The 21647-nt window shown below is 38.4% G+C and overlaps 1 pseudogene and 1 gene segment (V, D, J or C); one reads left to right on the top strand and one right to left on the bottom strand.

The window, feature by feature from the left end:
- The first annotated feature begins 81 nt into the window (after positions 1-81).
- LOC106000989 lies at positions 82-306 on the top strand (annotated as a pseudogene).
- A 1781-nt stretch (positions 307-2087) lies between these two features.
- LOC106000969 lies at positions 2088-15697 on the bottom strand. The segment is given in 4 exon segments: positions 2088-2289; positions 5086-5088; positions 15200-15485; positions 15610-15697. Coding segments are annotated over 4 exon segments (546 nt in total).
- Between the last annotated feature and the right edge of the window lie 5950 nt (positions 15698-21647).

The raw sequence follows: 21647 nt of genomic DNA, 5'->3' as shown, positions 1-21647 counted from the left end.
TAATGACTATTTTTTCTTTATAAAATTACTTTTTGAAAATGTTTTCAAGTGTGCATTTAGAATTTCACTGATGGAGCATTCATGTTGTATAAACAAATTTACTGTTCAGATAAATAGGACATGCCAGCATGACATGTTGCCCAACTACATAATGGAGCTTGTCCCTAAAAGCAATTTGTTGCCTTAATCTTCAAGGAGGAATCTTGGTGTGCAGCAGAGTCGGTATGGGGTCATTATAGCATCCATAAACCAGAGCCTCACATCTTGTTGTTCTGGAGGCAACTACCCAGCAAAACAAAGAAATGATACTGGAGAAACATTTTCAACCTTAAGCTTTATACAACTGTCCTTTCTAACCTCTTTCTCATAGCATGAGTTTGTTGCTTTCCTATTTCACACTTTGATATTCAAAGGATGCTCAACACACTGTTTGAAAGTGTTGAGAACTGCTTTGCCTGACTTATGTCTCACTTAGGTCTGAACTTCATGTTATTTTAAGGAATATTAAGATGTTTCTATTCCTCTATTAGCTTATTTTTTCTTTAGCTCCTTAAGCAATGACAGGAGCAAAGCTTTTTTCTTCTTCCTTTTCTATTACTGTTTTTCTTTACCTTTCAATATCTTCAAACAACTTCTTTTTTTAAAATAAGGTTTTTATTATGAAAATACTAATACAGAGGGGTTACAATATAACCAAGGTAATGAGTACATTTCTTATCAAGCATTGTTGCCTCCTCCTTTGTTTTCCCCTACCATGCTTTCCCCATCTCTACAACTATACTCCCTCCTCTCTTCCCTCCACACACCCCCAGTCTAAATAGTAAAGTTCCTTTTTCAATATAGTGTCTTGTACATTGTTGCAATGGATCAACCTGTATCCCTATTTAAACTATTTGTTTGTTCTCTTCCGCTCTACAAATTAAACCAACATCAAATACAGGGAAAACTACTTCTTCAGTAGAGCCACCAACACAGGCCTGCAAGGGGATAGCATTGTGGGCTGTAGTTTCAGCTGAGTGGGGTCTCAGAAGATGTGCTCTGCTCTGTATCCTCAGAGCCCTTGGCAGATGGATGAAGTATCTTATGAATCAGACCATGGCTGTAACAGGGATTGTGTAAATTTGCTATCTTATGTATTGAAACTGGGTATTACATACATACATATATATATATATATCTGTATGTATATATATGTATATACATACAGATATATATATATATGTATATATATATGTATATATGGTAACTCATGGATGTATCTCTCAGTGAACTGGAAATTTTCCATTTTAATCAAGAAATTATATTTCAAGAATTGATGATGAATTTTTTATAGTCTGAAAACAAAATCTTTTTATATTATTATAATTTTTATTGTGAAAATGCCATACAGAGGGTTTACAATTAGATGGGCAAGATAATGAGTACATTTCTCATCAAGCATTGTAGCCTCCTCATTTGTTTCCTCTTATCATCCCTTCCCATCCTCCCCTGTCTCCTCCACCCACTCTTCCTTCCCCCTCCCCCCCACTAAAGTTGTAAAGTTCGTTTTCAACATAACGAATTGTACATCTCATTGTTGCAATGGGTCCACCTGTATCCCTAGTTAAACGATTTAGTTTTTTTCCTTCCCCTCCAAAAATTATACCAACATCAAATACAGTGAAAGCAGGGGTTATACCGTGGGGGAGAGACATACAAAGCAACAAAGAAATCATCTTATAAATGTATTAGAAACAATTGCATGTAAGAAAAAACATTTGAATACATATCTTAGGGTTCATTTCCCTAACATCAACTTATCTGACCTTTTCTGCTTGACTCTGACATATACTAGTTATTGCAAATAAGGGAAACCATGGGACCTATATTTCTTTGGGACAGGCTTACTTCACTTAATATATTTTTTCAAATCTTTTCTAAAGCTCTATTGCCTTGCTTTTAAAAACCTGGTTTGATATACCTAAAATGGCTCTTTCTTTTGGGTGGCTGCAAATTGTTAGCACAATGTAAGTGAAACATAAGTATAGATCAGTGATTTTTAAAATCAGAAGGTGTGTGCTGCTTGGGATGAGCAGGAGGACAGAATGTTAGGGTGTACAAATGCCTCCATGACCTCTCTCTCTCTCCAGTGACCTTAAAGTTTGGCTGCATCTGAGAAGTTGTGTGGAGTAGAGGCAGTTTTGCAGGTAGAGGCCCCAGGAGGAGCAGCTGGGGCAGCACAGCCTCTCACTTCTGCTTTGCTGGGAGGTTTTTGTTATGACTTGTATCACTGTGGAAGGATAATAATAACTCTGTTGACAGAAATAAGTTGTTGCATCTTCAGGCTGCAGGCTGCTGATGGTGAGAGTGAACTCTGTCCCAGATCCACTGCCACTGAACCTTGGTGGGAACCCCGATTGCAAAATAGTTGAATAACGGATCAGGAGCTTTGGAGCTTTCCCTGCTCTCTGCTGGTACCAATGTAAATTAGTGCCAATGTCCTGACTGGTTCTGCAAGTGATGGTGACTCTGTCTCCCTGAGATGATGACAGGGATAGTGGCTGGGTCAACTGAGTGTCACATCTGGCACCTGACATTGGAAACATAAAAGCCATTAGCAGTTTAATTAATTCTGCTCTCCAAGTACTTCCATGAACAGCAAAGTAGCTCAGCTGAACACTGGGTGAATAATCCCCAGTATCATCTTTCCTTACCTGCAACCCAGAGCAGCAGGAGCCCCAGGAGCTGAGCAGGGGCCCTCATGTCCATGCTGTGTGCTGACTGGAACTTATCCTGCACAGAGTGTGAGCAGCCTATGAAGAAGTTCCCAGTGTAGTGGGCTGTGCTCTGGGCACATGCAAATCAACATGGCTTGGGCAGTACGAGTCAGAGCCGCAGGCTGGCAGATCTCAGTGACAAAGCACAGACCTGAAGAACCCAGATGTCCAATGTGCTTGTAGATGATGTGTTTCTAGAGACAAGAAAACATTATGATTTTGTTGGCCTGTGATAAGAATAGATTTTTTTCCAGATCTGAGGACTGAACTGAGAGCCTTGCACTTTGCAGGTAAGCACTCTTCCAATGAGCTCAATTCCCAACCCCAAATAGAATTTTTAACATTTTCAACTTATCCATGACTTGGTTCGTTTTTCCTTCACTAAAATTAGTCACTCAAAGATAAACATTTTCAAGGGAAAGTAATTTTAGAATGCCTCTAACTCTGGTATCAGTGGAGTTTGTGACACAGAATTCTTAAGAGTATTCAGGTTGTTTGCCTGAACCTTGTTATATGTTTTAATAATGATCATTAATACCCAGACATGTATGTTATAACAGTGATAATATATGTGTAGGTAGAACGACAGATAGATGCATTGATAGAAAGAGAAATGGACAATTTTCAAAGTTTTTAATGGAAGGTATCACTGAAAAATGTAATATGTGCAATAAAGTGTCATGATCAGAGGTATATGGACAATCCGTTGGTGCATTCATTGGTGTCCTGTGAACTCATATAATTGACTGGATTGCTTCCCTTCTGAATATTCTTCCCTAACGCCTCCCTCTAGAACAGTTCACCCTCAGGTATTTCTTCTTTAGTTTTAGGAAAATACCTAGAATCATATCTAGCTTTGTGGGTATTATGAGTGTATGTGCCAGATATTTCTTTTTTTGTTTTTTATTTAATTTTTATTTATTTTTTTGTGAACGTACTGTACAGAGGGATTACAATTACATGGGCAAGATAATGAGTACATTTCTTATCAAGCATTGCCGCCTCCTTTGTTTACCCTTCACATCCCTTCCCAGCCTCCCCCCTCCCCTCGACACAAACCTCCCCCCCCACCAAAGTTGTAAAGTTTGTTTTCGACATGACAACTTGTACTTATAATTTTTGCAACGGGTCCACCTGTATCCTTAAACAACTGGTTTTTCCCCATCTCCTCCACAAGTTATACTGACATCAAATATAGAGAAAGAAGGGGTTATACTGTGGGGGAGGGACATACAAAGCAACAAAGAAATAATCTTATAAATGCATTAGAAACAAATGCAGGAAAGAAAAAAAAACATTTACATACATATCTAAGGGTTCATTTTCCTAACATCACCTTATCTGACCTTTTCTGCTTGACTCATACATATACTAGATATTGCAAATAAGGGAAACCATGGGACCTATGTTTCTTTGTGTGCCAGATATTTCAGAACTTTTAGAGGACATTTGTTTCATCTATTAATGGAAACTCTTCTTTCTCAGAAGCTGAGTTGTTCTCTAGACCGAGGACTCAACTCTACTTAAACATCATTATGATCCTTAAGCAGCATAGTACTTCAAGTTGCATGTCTTTTAGGTCCTACATATAACAGTTTTTTGTGTACTAGGCATGGGGCTTGACTTAGTCCCTGAGCTTTTGTGCTCAATGGTGGTAGTGTGCCAAATGAGTCACTGTTTCACTTCCAACCTTTTGGTGTTTAACTGGTGAAAGAGACTCATAGTCTTTTATGTCCAAGGTGACTTCCAACCCTAATCGTCTGATCTCAGCCTCCTCTGTATCTAGTATTGTAGGCATGACCACCAATAAAGCAATTTTCACAAGTTGTATTTAGGATATGGGTTTATATAGGTACAGAAATGATAAATTGCAAAATGGTCAAGGGTGGAGTTGAGAAACTGGAACCACCCAGTTTGCAAAGAACATCTTCAATCTGGGGAATCACAGACAGTGAAGCCAAAGTGAAGTGAAGAAGGTCCCCGCATAGAGATTAGCATGTGGACATACTTCATCCCATTGTGTAGATTGTCATACCAGAGTTAGATGAACAGGGTAATCCAATGGAATTTACCACTGGAAGTCCAAGAAGATGATGTGCAAAGATAACACTTCTTTTTCAAAGCCAATAGACCATGAGTAACTCATTACCCAATCAGTGTTTTCTTCAGTACCATTTCCTACCAGAACTCCATGTGAGTCTTGACTTGATGACCTCCATCTTCTAAAACATTAACGTTCTCTGCACCACATGCTCACATAATTCTTCTATAATGCTCTTTTTCCCTATTTTGATGATGATTTATATATTTCCCTAAAAGATATCTCCACGTCCTTCACTGTTCTGAAATATCACTTCTAATCTTATCACATGGTCCCATGAATAGTTCATACTGCCCTTACTGGGAGAGATCGGGTGTCTCTTACATGCACTGCAGGACAAAGCTGATACTAAATAAAGCTGGTACTAAATAAAGCAATGAGAAGGCAGCTGGCTGCTATAGTTGTGAAGGCCATCTGGTAAATTCAAGGGGCCATAATAATAGGATAAGGAAGAGAGACCCAAGGAGTATTTATTTGAGTGTGGTTAAAATCAACCAGGCTCTGGGAATAACACGTTAAATTCTCCAGATGACACTCCAGGACTGCCTTTAGCATGTGTGGACATTTGGCATGAGACTTGTGAATTTGAACTCTTCACAGACTTCAGGTACTGAAATACATGGAAGACTTGGAATGCTAGCCTTATATCCAAGCTGCAGGTAGGCTTACACTGCCCTGGGTTGTGAAGAATGTAGACACCTGGCTGAGGGATGAGGCTGAAAACCAAGGAAAGAGATGATGACCAAGGAGGACATAAGAAAACATTTCTAGGGATCTTCCTGGAAGAAGAAAGAGCATACAGGAAAGAAAGGTGTTAATGGTCTGGGTCATGAACCTGAGTGAGGACTGGGTCCAAGGAAAAAGTCTATTCCTCTCAGAACAGAGAGGAGCACTTCACAAATGAATGTAGAATTTATATATCTATTGTTTATATATAGTAAATTACCTATTAAACTAATAAATTAATTAATATATTTCTAATTGTCTAACTCAGCAATTTAAATTCTAACACTGAAAAAGAATGCTAGGAACAATGAGCAGTTATATTTCTAGCCTGACATCATGAAGCTCAGGACACCATCTGTGCCTTTAAGGACAATCAGTGGCCTGATCACTGCAGAGGACTCTTGGGAACTGCTGGTGACAGCACTGACACTGCAGCCCCCTCTCACCTCCCACAACTGGACAGGGTGTGTGCACATATTCCCTTCAGGGCTGCATATCTGCAGGGTCCACCCTCCTTTCCTCACCTTTCTGACCTGCCCTTAATGACATAACTACAAGAAACTGTGTGTCATCCTTGTCAGGTTTGATTACAGTTTACAAAGTGGAGGTGGGGAGACACAATCCCCTCTGTAAACATGGTCCCACATGCCATGTGTGCCATGAAAGCCTGAGATGAACTCCCTGGCTTCAAGTTCCTATTGACAAGGTTAGGTTTCAGGTTTTTCTTTGTGAGATTTGTTTGCCATCTAGTGGTCTTTTATGACATAGCAGCTGACAAGTTTTCATTTGGAGTTTTACCGTTCTTTGTTAATAGTTGTGCAGATTCCCAGGAGTTTTATATGCATAATCATGGCATTTTACTTATTTTATTGTTGGATGAATTGTAATTGTCATATATTAACAACACGTGGTTAGGATGTGATCATAATCCCTACCTGAATGCAGCTTATTTTGAAAACATCACCACTTCCTTTCTATTGCTATATTCTTCCTCTCCCACTCTCACCATTTCTCATACTGTGTAAAGGAACTTCGTAACTCGAATGTACATGTGAGTATATATAGGTATATATTCATTTATATACCAGTGCATCTTCTACACTTAGTGTGCTTTTATCCCTTTCTTTCACCTTCACCTGTCTCCCTTCAGATAATTTCCATTTTGGCATTCATGTTATATTATTATTATTATTATGATGATGATCAATGCCATCATCACCATCACAACCATCATCACTAACACCATTTAAGTCTGGGTTCCACAAGTGAGTAGGACCGAACACTATTTTGCTTTTGCATCCTGACCTACGTCACTCAATATGATGATCTAGTTCCTTCATTTCCTTGTGATTTACATGATTTCATTGTTCATCTCCCTCTGTCCTTACCAGTGAGCCAGAGCATTAGCAGCCCAGGAGCTTACTAAAAGAATTCTCTTTTAAGAGTCCTGATAGGATAAGACAAGGGCAAGCTGAGCCTTCATCTCAGGCTCAAAAGGGAAAGTCCTCCTTAGGGAGCATTATGCAAATTAGCAGGTGGGTGCAGCAGTGTAAAGGGAGCACAAGGCGGGCAAAGGCCTCTTGTGTGACAAATTGCAAATTATATCCACCTGGATACCATGTTTAAGAGGCTCAGAAGGACAGATCTGTGTTTCTTATTAGACACCAGAAGCATTATCTGTGTGGTTCTCCTGAGGCTGATGGAAGAAAGACAAGATTGAAAGGGTTGTCAGTGACTCCCTCTACCAAATCCCCCAGTGACCTTCAGAGCCTGGCTGTGGCTGAGATGCACTGTCAGCAGGCAGAGGCACCAGGTGGAGCAGCTGGCACAGCCCAGCTTCTCACATTTTCTTCCCCCCCCTCCCCGCCGCCCCGCAGAGAGGTTTATATTTGGTCTTGCATCACTGTGGGAGTTGAACTATTTATTACTCAGTTGACAGTAGTAGGTTGCCATATGTTCAGATGGCAGACTGCTGATAGTGAAAGTAGACTCTCTTCCCCATCATTGCCACTAAATCTGGATGTCATCCCAGACTGTAAATTGGATGCCCAATAAATCAAGAGTTTAGGAGCATCACCTTGTTTCTGGTGATGCCACTGTGAATCATCACTAATCACTGATTGGATCTGCAAGTGATGGAGACTGTCTACTACAGATGCACACAGAGAGGATGGACACTGGGAAATGGGGATGTCACTCTGGCACCTGATATTGAAAACAGACATCAAATATCCACAGAATCAATTATGTTCTGGGAGTTTCCATGAGGAGTAAGGCATCATTGTTAATCCTGGGGTCAAAGCAGGAGGATCCCCTGAGCTAAACAGGGTCCCTCACTCATCCTGTGTGCTGACTGGGACTGACTGTTGCACAGGGTGTGAGCAGACCATGAAGAAGGGTTCAGGCTGTTGGCTGTAGGGGGGCATATGCAAATCCTCAGGAGCTGGGCAAAGCTTCAGGACCGGGGCACAATCTCTGAGCTTTCTTGCTTGAGGCCCATGATCTAGGCATTCTAATACTCAGTTCAAAAGGAGAGGAGAGAGTGGACATCCTTGTCTCATACCTCAATTTAGAGGAAATAGCTTTGCTATGACCTAAATGGCAATTTCATATAATTCTGGCTATAGGTTTGTCATATACAACCTTTATTGTATTGAGGGATGTTCCATAGATTCCTAGTTTTTCCAGAGCTTTCATCATAAAGGGGTTCTGGATCTTGTCAAATTATTTCTCTATTGAGATAATAGTGTTCTTATCCTTGCTTTTGTTGAATTTTCTTAAATGATTTGCATATATTGAACCAGCTTTGCATCCCTAAAATGAATCCTGTTTGGACATGTTATATGATTTTTTTGAAGAGTTGTTGAAGTCAATTGGTCAAGATTTTGTTGAGAAGTTTTGCGACCATATTCAGCAAAGAAATTTGTCTATCATTCTCTTTCTTTGATGAACCCCTGCCTGGTTTTGGATGAGAGTTATGATGGATTCATAAAAAGAGTGTGATAGTGAATTTTTGCTTTCAATATCATTGAAGAGAATGTTTAGATTCCACCATACCCAGTTATAATAGCTATAACCAAGTAATCTAGTAACAACAAGTGCTGGAGTGGATGTGGACAGAAGGGAACCCGTTGGTAAGAGTGTAAACTTGTTCAACCACTTTGGAAAGCAGTATGGAGGTTCCTCGAAAGAATTCCACATAGAGCTCCCCTATGATCCAGCAATCCCACTTTTGGGCATTTACCCAAATGATCACAAACAAGACCACACTACCAGCACAACTGTTTATTGCAGCATTATTTACCATAGCTAAAATATGGAACCAACCCTGATCCCCCTCCATAGATGAATGAATCAAGAAAATGTGGTACATATATACAATGAAATTCTATGCCTCCATCAGAAAGAATGACATTGCCCCACTTGTTAGGAAATTGAAAGGCTTGGAAAAAATTATATTAAATGAAGTAATAGCTAGTTTTTTTCATTTTTTAATTGTGAAAATACCATACAGATGGGTTACAATTACATGGGCAAGGTAACGAGTACATTTCTTATCAAGCATTGTTACCTCCTGCTTTGTTTCCCTTAACATCTCTTCCCATCTCTTCCACCACCCCCATCACAACCCCCTCCCACCACCCTGCCCTGTGCCAAAGTTGTAAAGTTCATTTTTCGACATAATGTCTTGTACTTATCATGGGAAGTGGTTTTGTTCACAAACTATTGAGATGTTTAAGGCAAAGGGTCTAGAAACTCAGTTTTAAGAGTGGAGTTGTACATGGAGCCTGCAGGATGAAAACTTGGTCTATACTCACTCGCCTCCTGCAGAGAAGAGCTGCCACTCTTTTCTTATTCCAAGAATATGGCACCCAGATACCAGTGTTCTGAACCCACTTCGTGGCCTGCAGCTCTCCTGACTTATTCACACCCACGTTTCATCCTCTTCAGGCTAAATCGATGAGTTTGGTATGTTATTCTACACCCTCTACTTAGAAACTTAGTTTCCCACACTTAAACACCCTCTTAAAAAATCTACCTCACCATATTGTTACCTAACAAATTGACAAAGTTTCCACTACAATAATAGCCATCCATTTCAACCCAGAGACTGTGATGCCAAATGCTCTCAGTACAGCATCCATCTTATATCATTGGACAAAGTTAGTTAGAACATGTTATAAAGATGTGTACTTAGCTTTTAATTGCTGTGACAAGACCTTAATAAAAGCAACTTGAAGGGAAGAATTCTTTATTTCAATCTTAGATCAGAAATTTTACTAAGCCATGTAGGCAGAGTATAGTGAAGCTCGCATCATGTCACCCAAGAAGTAGAGTAAATTTTCTACTTTCTCCTCCTTGTTCTTTTATTGCACAAGAGAACATATCCTATTGAAAGGAGCTGTGGACTATGAGGTGGATCTTCCTCTCTCAGTCAATTCTCTCTAGAGAGTTTCTCACAGACAGATTCAGAAACACACTTTCTTAATCTGCAAGCTATTCTATCCATTTGACAATGCAGAAGAACTACTACAAAAAGTCATCCAAAGTACTTCTGTTTTCTTGAGCCTTTTATGACAATGGTAAGTGTAGAAATAAGAATATTTAGCAATATATAGGTTTCCTCCAAAGTCTCCATGCTCTGCATTCTTACATTTCTGTCTTTATGACAGGCTCTGGACAAACTAAGCTACCTTTCACCAGATGCCTCATAATTTGTGTTTGTGTATGTCTATGTGTGTGTATCTGCACATGATACATCTTTCTCTTGATATTTATAAATATACACACATATATGTATGTATACATCAATAAATAAATTCATATGGATATTTTAAAACATCTGGTCCATAGGGACATATGCCATTCATTTTTAAACTGTGAACTTAATGATATTTGATAAGTATTTATTGTAGATATAAAGTCACATTTCATTGTTCCATTTATATATTACCATACATTACGTCTATTACATTATATATTTTTGTAATATGGGTAGTAGTACTAACTATTCCTTGGATGTTTCCATAAATGAACTAAAATGTATTCTATTTATTCACATATTTTGTAGATTTTTTTATTTCTCCTGTTTCCAATTGTTTTATAAATATCTATAGTGAAGCAATTGGTTTTTATCGAAAATAATTTGCAATGAACCACTCGAAAACTTTTAGGCATACAACCCAAGTACTTATATTCATCAGCAATTCATTCTTTTTTTTTGGTCACTCATGGAGGTTGAACTCAGGGCTAGCACTCTCCATTTTGAGCCACATGTCCACTTCTGGTTTTCCAGTGATAATTAGAGATAAGAGTCTCATGGACTTTCCTGCTGACCTCCTCAGATGTCAGCCTTCTGAGTAGCTAAGATTTACAGGCATGATCCACCGGCTTAAGAATATTCACACTCTTAATGACTGTTGATCCGAGTGGAGCTCTTGTGTTGCAGGTCACTCAGTTTGTCTCTGACATGGATTTTGTTTGATCTTCCTCAGTGGCCAAAGAGTCACTTGTAGAGTTCATAAGCAACATCTAGAGATCAAGGTGCATAGAGAAATTCAGGTCACAAAATACCCAACACAGGAGCACATTTTTAAAGGGCCTGTAGTCTAAAGCCTTGACCTTTCCAAGCAATTCTTTTTTATTTCATTTTTATTTAATTTTATTTTAAAGATGCTATACAGAGGTACAGTTATGAATAAGGTGATGAGTACATTAATTGTCGATCATTGTTACCCATTCCTTTCTTGTTGTCCCATAATCCCTTCCCTCCCCAACCTCCCACACTCCATGAGCCATACACCTAGTCTTTCTGTTTTAGTTTTGTCTATCAGATAGACGTAAGACCATGTTCGGTCTATCTGTACCTCCCTTGTAGCCATAAGTATAAGGGGGTATAGCACAATGCCTAGATTTCATTCAGATAGCTTTGATTTGCCAATATAGCTTCAAATTCAATCCAATTATTTCCTTCTGTGACCTTTATGCAAAATGCTTAGTAATTGTTTAATCTTGATATATCCTCAAGTTTCTAAAACTATTATTATTTTGAGGCCTGAGATCATGGTATTGATAAGGAGTTGTGCATATCTAAATAATTTTTTCCAAGTTAAGATCTTCTTAGCCAAAATAAGCATGTGCTAAATCCTAGTTTCTGAAGCTTTTTATGGATCCTTGTTACCTGATTAAAGTAGAGATTGCTAGTCAGAATATATAGGGGACTTCCTAATATTTGTGTGTCTGAACCCAAGTACCTGACAGGAACAACGTAAGGAAAGAAAGACAGTATTTATTTGGGCTCATTGTGTCAGAGATTTCAGTTCACCATCCTTAGCTTCCTTGGCCTATGGAGAGGCAGAATATCATGATGTTGGACCATCTAGTAGAGGCTACTCAACTCATGGCAAACACGAATTCAAAATTATATAGGAAGAGGTGAGGGCAAGATTTAGGCCCAAGGACAGTCCCACAAATGTATTTCCTCCAACTAGGTGCTTTTACCACCTCCCAGTAACACCACCCCATTGTTAACCCATCAAACGATGAATAAACACAGAATCCAGGAGTGTGAAGAAAGCAGAGAGGACAGACCTAACTGAGAGAGCCCACTTCTTTGCTACTTTTCCACAGAATGTTGATCAATGTGAATGAGAGAAAGCATGAGTTTGGCTAAAGAAAGAAATGCTGATTGACTGATGAAAAATTCCCGTCTGTTCCTTTTTGTACCATCTGACTGTACAGGTGGAAGAATTAGTATCCCCCGTATTCTTATTTGACTTCAGATTTGAAGACCTGGAAAATTGTTCTTATTTGCTTCCAATGATAAAATACATTGGATAAAAATTATAATTAGCAACAATAGCCTTGGAAAAAGTTGTACTAATTAAAGCAAGCCTGACACCTAGTAACATAGGATGTGCCTATAAATCTACAAGTAAACCCAATGGATACTAAAAGACAAATAATTACATATAGGCATAATTTAACAATAGTCTAAACATTCACACAATGAAAACAAAGGAGTATGTTCTTAGGAACAGAACACAAGGGTTCAATAACTATGTGCATATGACCATATAAAATGATGCTTATCAAAATGAGCTCCAAGACATGTGCTGTTTCCATTTCTCGCTCTGTTTTTCTTCTCTTTTTTCTTTTTTTATTGTAAAAATACCATATAGAGGGGTTGCAATTACGTGAACAAGGTAATGAGTACTTTTCTTATTGCCTCCTCCTTTGTTTCCCTTTACCATCCCTAAGTAGGACAAAAATCAGCATCGCATCACCTGGGTTATTATCCTGAGTTCAGAGACACAGAGAGGAAGAGAGTGAGGGCAGAGATGAAAAGTGCTGCTAGGAATCTAAGAACACCAGAAAGCAGAGAACTGATGGATCAAAAAGGACGCTATGTAAAGGGCAGTGTCTTGGTTCAAGTTCCCATCTTCTATTTCAATTAAGCCCTCAGAGTGTAACAACAATAATCTGAATTTCATGCCAAACAGTCTCATTTTGACAACCCAGTAAGTACACATTGCCACTTTGGTATCTTCCTTTGATCACCAGAATTTAGATCTCTGGCATAGCTCTCCTTCAGACATTCTGAAAGAAAGGACAATTCAAGCATCATTTTTGTCCTTTGTCTCATCATTTTGTTGTTCCCTTTCCTTCCCTAATTCAGATAAATGTATATATAGTACACAGGGTACCAAAATAAAATACAGACAACAAGGGATAAACCATAGGTGAAAATTGAAAAAAATGAGATGTACATCTCGTTATGTTGAAAAATGAACTTTACAACTTTGGTGGGGGGAGGGTGAGAATCGGGTAGAGGGAGTGGGGAGTGGGAAGGGATTGGAAGGGGAAACAAAGAGGAGGCAAAAATGCTTGATAAGAAATGTACTCGTTATCTTGCCCATGTAATTGTAACTCCTCTGTACAGTATTCTCACAATATAAATAAATAAATAAAAGAAATAACAAATAATGCAACAGTGATACTCACAAAACAATATGTTGGAAATGAACCTTACAACTTGGTGGGGTGTGATGAGGGAGAGAAAGTGGGAGGAAAATGGGGGAAGAGTGTAACAATATTCAACAAGAAATGTACTGACTACCTTACATATGTAATTGTATCCTCATTGTACCTTATCTTGACAATAAAATTGAATTTTAAAAAAGAATCAACTTTCCTTGGAGGGACAGGAGAGAATGATATTATTTTACTCAAATCTGACTTGTTGAATGGTAATTTCTTATCTTACTAGTTAAAGATAATAAAGATGTAATTAAAATGGAATCATCTTTTCCAAGCGATATTACCCTCATGACCACAAAAGTTTTAAACTAAAATTCAAAGCTTAAATTTTATAGGCCCTGTGGCTCTCTTCCTCAAATCTATCCTCTTGACCATCATTCCATGACAGGTCATCCATTCCCCAGATCCACAGGGGTCCAACCCTGCTGCTTTGAGGAAGGTGGATGGATTCTGAATATGTGAACAGACAGTTCACACAAGACAGTTTTGTGATTTGTGTGGAGAAATGTGAGGTGAAGGGTCGAAGTGATCTGCTTACAATCAGTACAAGATGAGGACTAACTATTGCTAAATCAAGCAGAAGAATTGAAGGAGCCTAACTTCAAAAACAGAGTTCTCCGACAATTAAATTTGTGCCTAAAAAATCTGAATATTGTTGAATTACACGGGTGTCTGGATTAACTAAAACACAAGACACTTGAGTGGAAAAATCAATACAAAACATTGCCTTTTAAAATGAAACAGCTGGGCACCAGTGACTCAGTCTTGTAATCCTAGCTACTCAGGAGGCTTATATCTGAGGGTCGAAGTTCAAAGCCAGCTGAGGCAGAAAAGTCCATGAGAGTCTTATCTCCAATTAACCACCAGAAAACCAGAAGTGGCAGTGTGGCTCAAGTGGTGAGTGGTAGCCTTGACATGAATATCTCAGGGGCAGGTCCAGTATCCAGTATCCAGAATTCAAGCCCCATGAAATACATACATCTATCTATATATACACAATATTCATAATGAATCAAGAAATCCTATAGTCTGCAGCATGATGGATAGAAGTAGAAAACACCTTGTTAAACAAAGTAGTAAAAACAAAGAGCATCATCTATACTGCTTCTCACTCAAGCAGACATCAAAAAAATAAAATGCAATAGTGATAGTATGGGGCTGATAAGGGCACAGGATCAGAGTGCAGGAGGTTGAACACAGAAGAAAGATGGAAGACTATGATCAATGCACATAATACACATATACTGAGAAACCCAGAATCCCATTAATAGTTACAGATACGTACATTAATAAAAAATAGGCTATCAGAAAATAAAGGAATAAAATCTGAAGCAATGAACCCATTCTTTGTATTAAAGGCAATTCCTGCTTAAAATACCGTTATTTATTTTATTATTGCATAAATATCAACTGATGCCACAATTCAGACTCTCGAAGTATTAACTGGCTTTTTCTGACAACATTCTGAGCCGGTGGGGGCAGTAGGAGGAGCAGCTGGGGCAGCCCAGATACACTTCAGCTTCCCTGGGCGGTTTTTGTTATGGCTTGTATCACTGTGGGAGGGAAATTGGTATACTGTTGACAGTAATAAGTGGCAACATCTTCGGGCTCCAGGCCACTGATGGTGAGAGTGAACTCTGTCCCAGACTGACTCCCACTTCCACTGAACCTTGATGGAACTCCGGACGCCATACTATCTGCATCAAAGATCAAGGGTTTAGGAGCTTTCCCTGGTTGCTGCTGGTACCAGGCTAAAACATACCCAATGTCCTCACTGGCCCTGCAAGTGATGGTGGCAGTGTCTCCTAGAGACACAGACAGTGAAGATGGAGACTGGGTCATCTGGATGTCACACTTGGCACCTGGAAGCAGAAAAATGAAAACAAATATCCACACTAATTATCAAGTTATAAGAAGGCATCCCTGAAGAGTAAGCATCCTGGATCACATTGAGCTGTGTTAATCCCTAGCATTGTCCTTCTTTACCTGCGAGCCAGAGCAGCAGGATCCCCAGGAGCTGAGCAGGGGTCCTCATGTCCATGCTGTGTGCTGACTTGGACTGACTACTGCATAATGTGAGCAGCCTATGAAGAAGTCCTGAGCATACTGGGCTGTGCTGTTGGTGCATGCAAATCAGCAGCAGAGTTATACACAGCTGTCCAGCTGCCTCATCTCAGCAACTCTGCACATTCTGAGTCTGAAGGGAACTAGGTCAGGCAACAGAATAAGTTTTAAACACAGAAGAGAATCACCAAGTTGCTTTCCTGTGATGTGTGCACAACAATGGTAGCTTTGAGGATCAAAGCTTCTTTTCTTCTTATTTCTTTAACTGAGTCAAGACTTGTTCACTGGACTATTAGTTCCAGAAATTTACAAACAAATTTTGCACAACACAAATTTGGCATTTCTTTATTATTATGCAGGACAGAAAGTTTTACAGTAGCTCTGATTCACTGATAATCTGTATGTGTCAATTTATGAGCACTGTTGTCCTGTAATGAATCCAATCCATGGAGGTGGAATAAGTGTAGTTGTTGTGTTGTTAAGAAATGCCTGGACTTCTGTACTGTGCTGTTCAGCCTTATTATCTCCTCCATCTCTGAGTTTTTTTTTTTTTGGGTCCGGTTGTGGGGCCTGAACTCTGGGCCTGGGCACTGCAGCTCTTCAGCTCAAGGCTAGCGCTCTACCACTTGAGCCACAGCACCACTTCCGGCTTTTTTCTTTTTGCTTATATGGTGCTGAGGAATCGAACCCAGGCCTCAGGCTTGCAAGGCAAGCGCTCTACCTCTGAGCCACCTTCCCAGGCCCCATCTTTGAATTTTTGTCCCAGGTGATCCATACAAGCATGTCCATTCACAGCCTTTCTCCCTTCATATCTGAACAGCCATTAGAATTTTCTGACCTAGAATTGTGTATCATTTTATATGTCCATGCTGAAGGTTCTCATATTATTCCTTCTGGCTTTTAATCATCTTCACCACAACTACTAGTTCAGAAGCAGAGATAGATTATCCTTGAAAGGTAGGATAAACTCAGGTTATCTTGAAGCCTGTTTTGTGGCCTAAACCTACAAATGTCTCCTCTGTTCAGTGAACTCTTCTAGTTCCTGAGAGAACACTGTGCTGCACACCTTGGTAAAGATATTGGGCCAAAGCAGGGTGAGTATGTTGTAATCTCTGAACAGAGTCTTAAAATCAATAGAACATGGAAATGTCATCCATATTGGGAGGAGGCAACATGGGGCTTGGAAGCAAAAGTGAGGAGAGCTGATTTTCTCTGCAAGGGAGAAATAGCACTGTTGACTCCATTGTAGGTGCTGAGATGGAGTGACCCAAGAGGACATCCATATGTGTTGGATTTGCCTGTGTAGTTTTCAGGGCTCAGGAAGTCACTATTGCATGGGATACAGAGTTGGCTCATCTTATCCATGTTATCTCATTCTGAGGAATGTCTGAACAAATCTGGGGGTGGAGACAGGGGGTGTATTATATAATAATGTAAGTGGCAGTAACACCAAGAGTTTCATATCACCCAGAAGAGTTGTTGATCATATGACTAAATTAATGAGGGAAAATTAGAGCCAGTATTCGTACTCTTGAGTTAAAAAATGTAAGCTAATTAAACGAAATTTTCGTCTGTTGTTAGTGACATATTTCAAAGATTTTATAATGAATATTTTGTGGAAAGAAGAAAATCAGAAAATTTTTCCAAGAATTCATTTAATAGTAACCTAATTTTGTGATGTGAGTGAAGTAATTACCATAAACATACATATGTATGCATGTATACATATGTATATATGAATGTGTACATATAAATATATATATATATAGATGAATAGATGCACATGGATAATTTTTTCTAATCTAGAAGTAATGATGTTTTAGCTTTAATAACAGATAGCACCTTCATTAACTGACCTTATTTATTCTCTCATAAATAAAACCAGTGACCCTTGCAGAACAGTTTATTTCTTTATCAAAAGCAGGAAGAGAAGAAGATGAGTTTGGATCATTTGTTGTCACAAACTACAAATTCATAGTGGATAATATAAAGGAAGAGTGGAGAAAAATCAGCTAACAAGGAATGCCCACTGGCCAATTTTGTGAGTTTTTGAATATTGAATAAATACCAAAGTATTCCATAAAATAAATTGTAAGTCCTTGGATTAGTAGTGATGTTTTCATTAGGGATGTGATATCCATAAACCACCATATATTTCTCCACAAATCCTCACAATTTCAAAGGAAAAAGAACAACTATATAGAAGAGAAATCCAACAGCCAACACCTTAATCTAGAATTGAAATAAAGATCATCAGTAATGATGTCCTTACAGAACTTAGCAGCACTTCAGGACTTTGCTCACAAATATCAATTACTGACCGAACTCTGAGGGGGAAAAGGCACAAATCTAATCTGAGAGAAGTTCATCCACATGATTGGTATGTGATCAACACTAGTGATAAGACCACAAAATTTAAGACCAAACTAAAAACCTGTTCCTTGGTGCTTGATTAATGGGATGTGGTCTGACTACTTTGTTCTGACTCAACTGGAACCACATTCCTACTGTTCTCTGCTTTCCTAGAGGTTGAACTATAGCTGTGAACCATTATGGCCATCATGAGCATTAAAGTTTTCTTTTGTTTGTAATTTTTGTGTCTTGAGATCATTCATCTACAGCCATCTCTTCACAAGTTCATAAACATGGTATGTACAGTGACTAAGATTAAAGATTGAATTCACATGTGATGTGAGTGAGATCTTTTTGAAAACATAATGGCATAGTGAGCTATATCTGTAAAAACAAAACAAAACAAAACAGTTACACATACAATTTTTGACCACTGCTTTTATACTGCTAGAGAATAAGAATATATTTAATTTCTTTTTAAATTCTTTTTTACATATATATTTTGTAAAAAAGAAATACTGTACAGAGGGGTTACAGATACATGAGTAAGGTATTGAATACATTTCCTATTGAGCATTGTTATCTCCTCCTTGGGTTATTCCCTACTGTCCCTTCCCTCCCCACTTCCCCAACTACTCCCTTCGCACACCTCCCCCAGTGAAGTTGTAAAGTTTGGTTTCAATATAGCATCTTGTATACCTCATTGTTATAATGGGCCAACCTGTATCTTTATTTCAGCATTTTGTTATTTATATTCCCCTCCCCAAATTAGAAAAATGTAAATACAAGATGCAGGGCACCAGAGTCATATACAGTGAAAACAAGGGTTACACCATGGGGGAAGAATATATAAAAGAAACAAAACAATCACACAGTACATTATAAATATATTTTTAAAAATATCAAGAAAGATAAAACCATTTGTGTCCCTATCTTGGGATTCATTTTGCTTACCATCATTTTACTTGGTCATATGTACATAGCTTTTGAGCTTTTCTGCTTGTCCTAGACATACACTAGTCTTTGTCAGCATATATTAACTGTACAAGAAGGGTTTCATTGTGACATTTCCACACATGCATGCAATGTACTCCATTAACCTCACACCCTTGATCTCTCATCCTTATCCCATATTTCCCTTCTTAAAGCAGTTGCATGGGTTTTGCTGGCCTTTTTCATATATTACAAAGAAGCACTTCAATAATGTTCACCTTCATAGAACTTCCTCCATTCATAATCCTCCCTCCATAACATACCAACAGAGCCCATTTCATTTTCTTGTCATTCACTTATTTCATATATATATATATATATATTAATTGTACCAAGGGCTTTCACCATGGTATCTCACCTGTGCATAAATCATATTTCCTTTCTGTTTCTTTTTTGCTGGTTCTAGGGCTTGAACTCTGGGAATGAACAATGTCCTTAAGTATTTGTGTTCAATTCTATCTCTCTACCACTTAAGCCACAGCTCCAGTTACAGCTTTTTTGTGGTTCATTGGAAATAAGAGTGTCACAGACTTTCCTGGCATGCTGATTTTGAACCACTATCCTTATATCTCAGCATCCTGAATAGTTAGGATTATAGTAGTGAGCCACAGGTGCCAGGTTATATATAATCTTTTAATCAGAACAACCCTCTCTATTAATCTTGCTTTGGGAGACATCAATGATATTTTTAAAGGATTGACCTCTTTCCATTGTGTTCTTTTCCTTTTAAATTATATTTTAAACTAAAATCTTTTAACTAGGGATACAAGGGGACCCATTGCAACAATGAGATGTACAAGACGTTATATCGAAAAATGAACTTTACAATGTTGGTGGAGGTTGTGGGGAGGATCGGATTGGGGAAGGGGGCTAGTATTGGAAAAGGTGGGAAGGGGAAACAAAGAGGAGGCGACAATACTTGATAAGAAATGTACTCGTTATCTTGCCCATGTAATTGTAACTCCTCTGTATGGTATTCTCACAATAAAAAAATAGAATGCTTTACAGTTTAAAATAAATAAATACAATTACATTAAATTTGAATCATAATTACATTGTGGATTTTTTTACTAACATTGTAGGATATAAGATAAACTAGTCTTCCATTACTGAATAGCAGTGATTAGAACTCCATGACCATTTAGCAATACTTCTTTGATAGTTGGCAGAGATTTCAGTTTACAATGAGTGAAGGGAAGAATACAGAAACAAAGGAAAATTCCAGAGAAGTATCACAAAGAAAAATTAATACAGAAGTTTATTTGTATACTAAGGTATGATTTTTATCTACTTGTTTCTTCTACCCTTTTTGTACTACTTTTGTATTAGGAGAAGGTTTGGGCTTGTTGCTACCCAATCCTAAGAATGTGGATACTCTTAGCCATATACAGGCTTCTTTATCATATTCCATTATCGTGTCATTTTTTCTCCATGAATCTAAGACTGACAAGGCCAAATCTTGGACAAATATTGAGATGATCATAGCGAAGAGCATGGCTTCTCAGACAGGCTACTCAGCTTTCCTGCATATGTTCACTGCAATGGGTTTAGATTCAGCATCTTCCAAAGCAAACTGTCTACAAACACTCATAGCTATTTGGAGTGAGAGCTTCCATATGTAATTGATGTATTGTAACAAATTGCTGCAAAAGATGAATTCATAAAGCAAACAGAAATGGTCATGCTCAATTTAAAGTTTACAGGTAGAAAGTAATGCACAGTTCCAAAAAAACTATCATTTTGAATCTGATTGACATTATACAATAGATAAGAATTACTTTTTCTCCCATTGCTTGTGAACAACTCAGCAAAAAAAAGGGAGACTGGTGCTCTTCACTAATAAAAATAGAAAAATATTAAAAAAATCAATGCTCTGCTACAAATGGATCCAGATTTATTTAATAGAGATTGAGCTGTAATTCATGGCTCTGGTCTGTGTGTTTGGTGATTTCCAACTGCATGTAAATGATGGAATGAAAAACTAATATGTGTGTCCAAAACATAGTTTGGTTAAATGGCCTTCAGTGAAATTGCATCAGAGGGTTTTTTATTGTTGTTGTGTTTGCTTTATTTTAAGAAAAAACAATAGTCAAATGTAACTTATCACCCTGCTCTTAACTCAGATCATGTCAGGTGGTAAGGAGACAAAATGTGGCCTAGATGTCCACAGCTCACTTTTTTTCAGTAATGGTGTTACTTGTGGTGAGGGGAGAAAGGGAAGGCTGCATGTGGGGAGTATCAGGAATTAGAGAATCATGAGAAGCTTTTGTTCAATTTCTGCTCTTTGCCTTCAAATGAAAGCAGCTCTGTGAGATCAGAGGTTCTATTTGATTTGTTCAAAATATTCATGTCTGTAAGTGTTCATGGTACTATTTCTCAATTCTTTTGTAAATGTGATTCTTTGTGTTTAGCGTAAGAATAAAAAGAATATGTTCTACCAGCATTGAGGAACTAAAGGTATTTCACATTTTTTTTTTTTTGGGTCCGGTCATGGGGCCTGAACTCTGGGCCTGGGCACTGTCCCTCAGCTCTTCAGCTCAAAGCTAGCGCTCTACCACTTGAGCCACAGCGCCACTTCCGGCTTTTTTCTTTTTGCTTATGTGGTGCTGAGGAAT

This window comes from Dipodomys ordii, unplaced genomic scaffold, assembly GCF_000151885.1.
Source record: "Dipodomys ordii isolate 6190 unplaced genomic scaffold, Dord_2.0 Scaffold255, whole genome shotgun sequence".
NCBI classification, from domain to species: domain Eukaryota; kingdom Metazoa; phylum Chordata; class Mammalia; order Rodentia; family Heteromyidae; genus Dipodomys; species Dipodomys ordii.
This window is presented reverse-complemented; position numbering and strand designations above follow the sequence as displayed.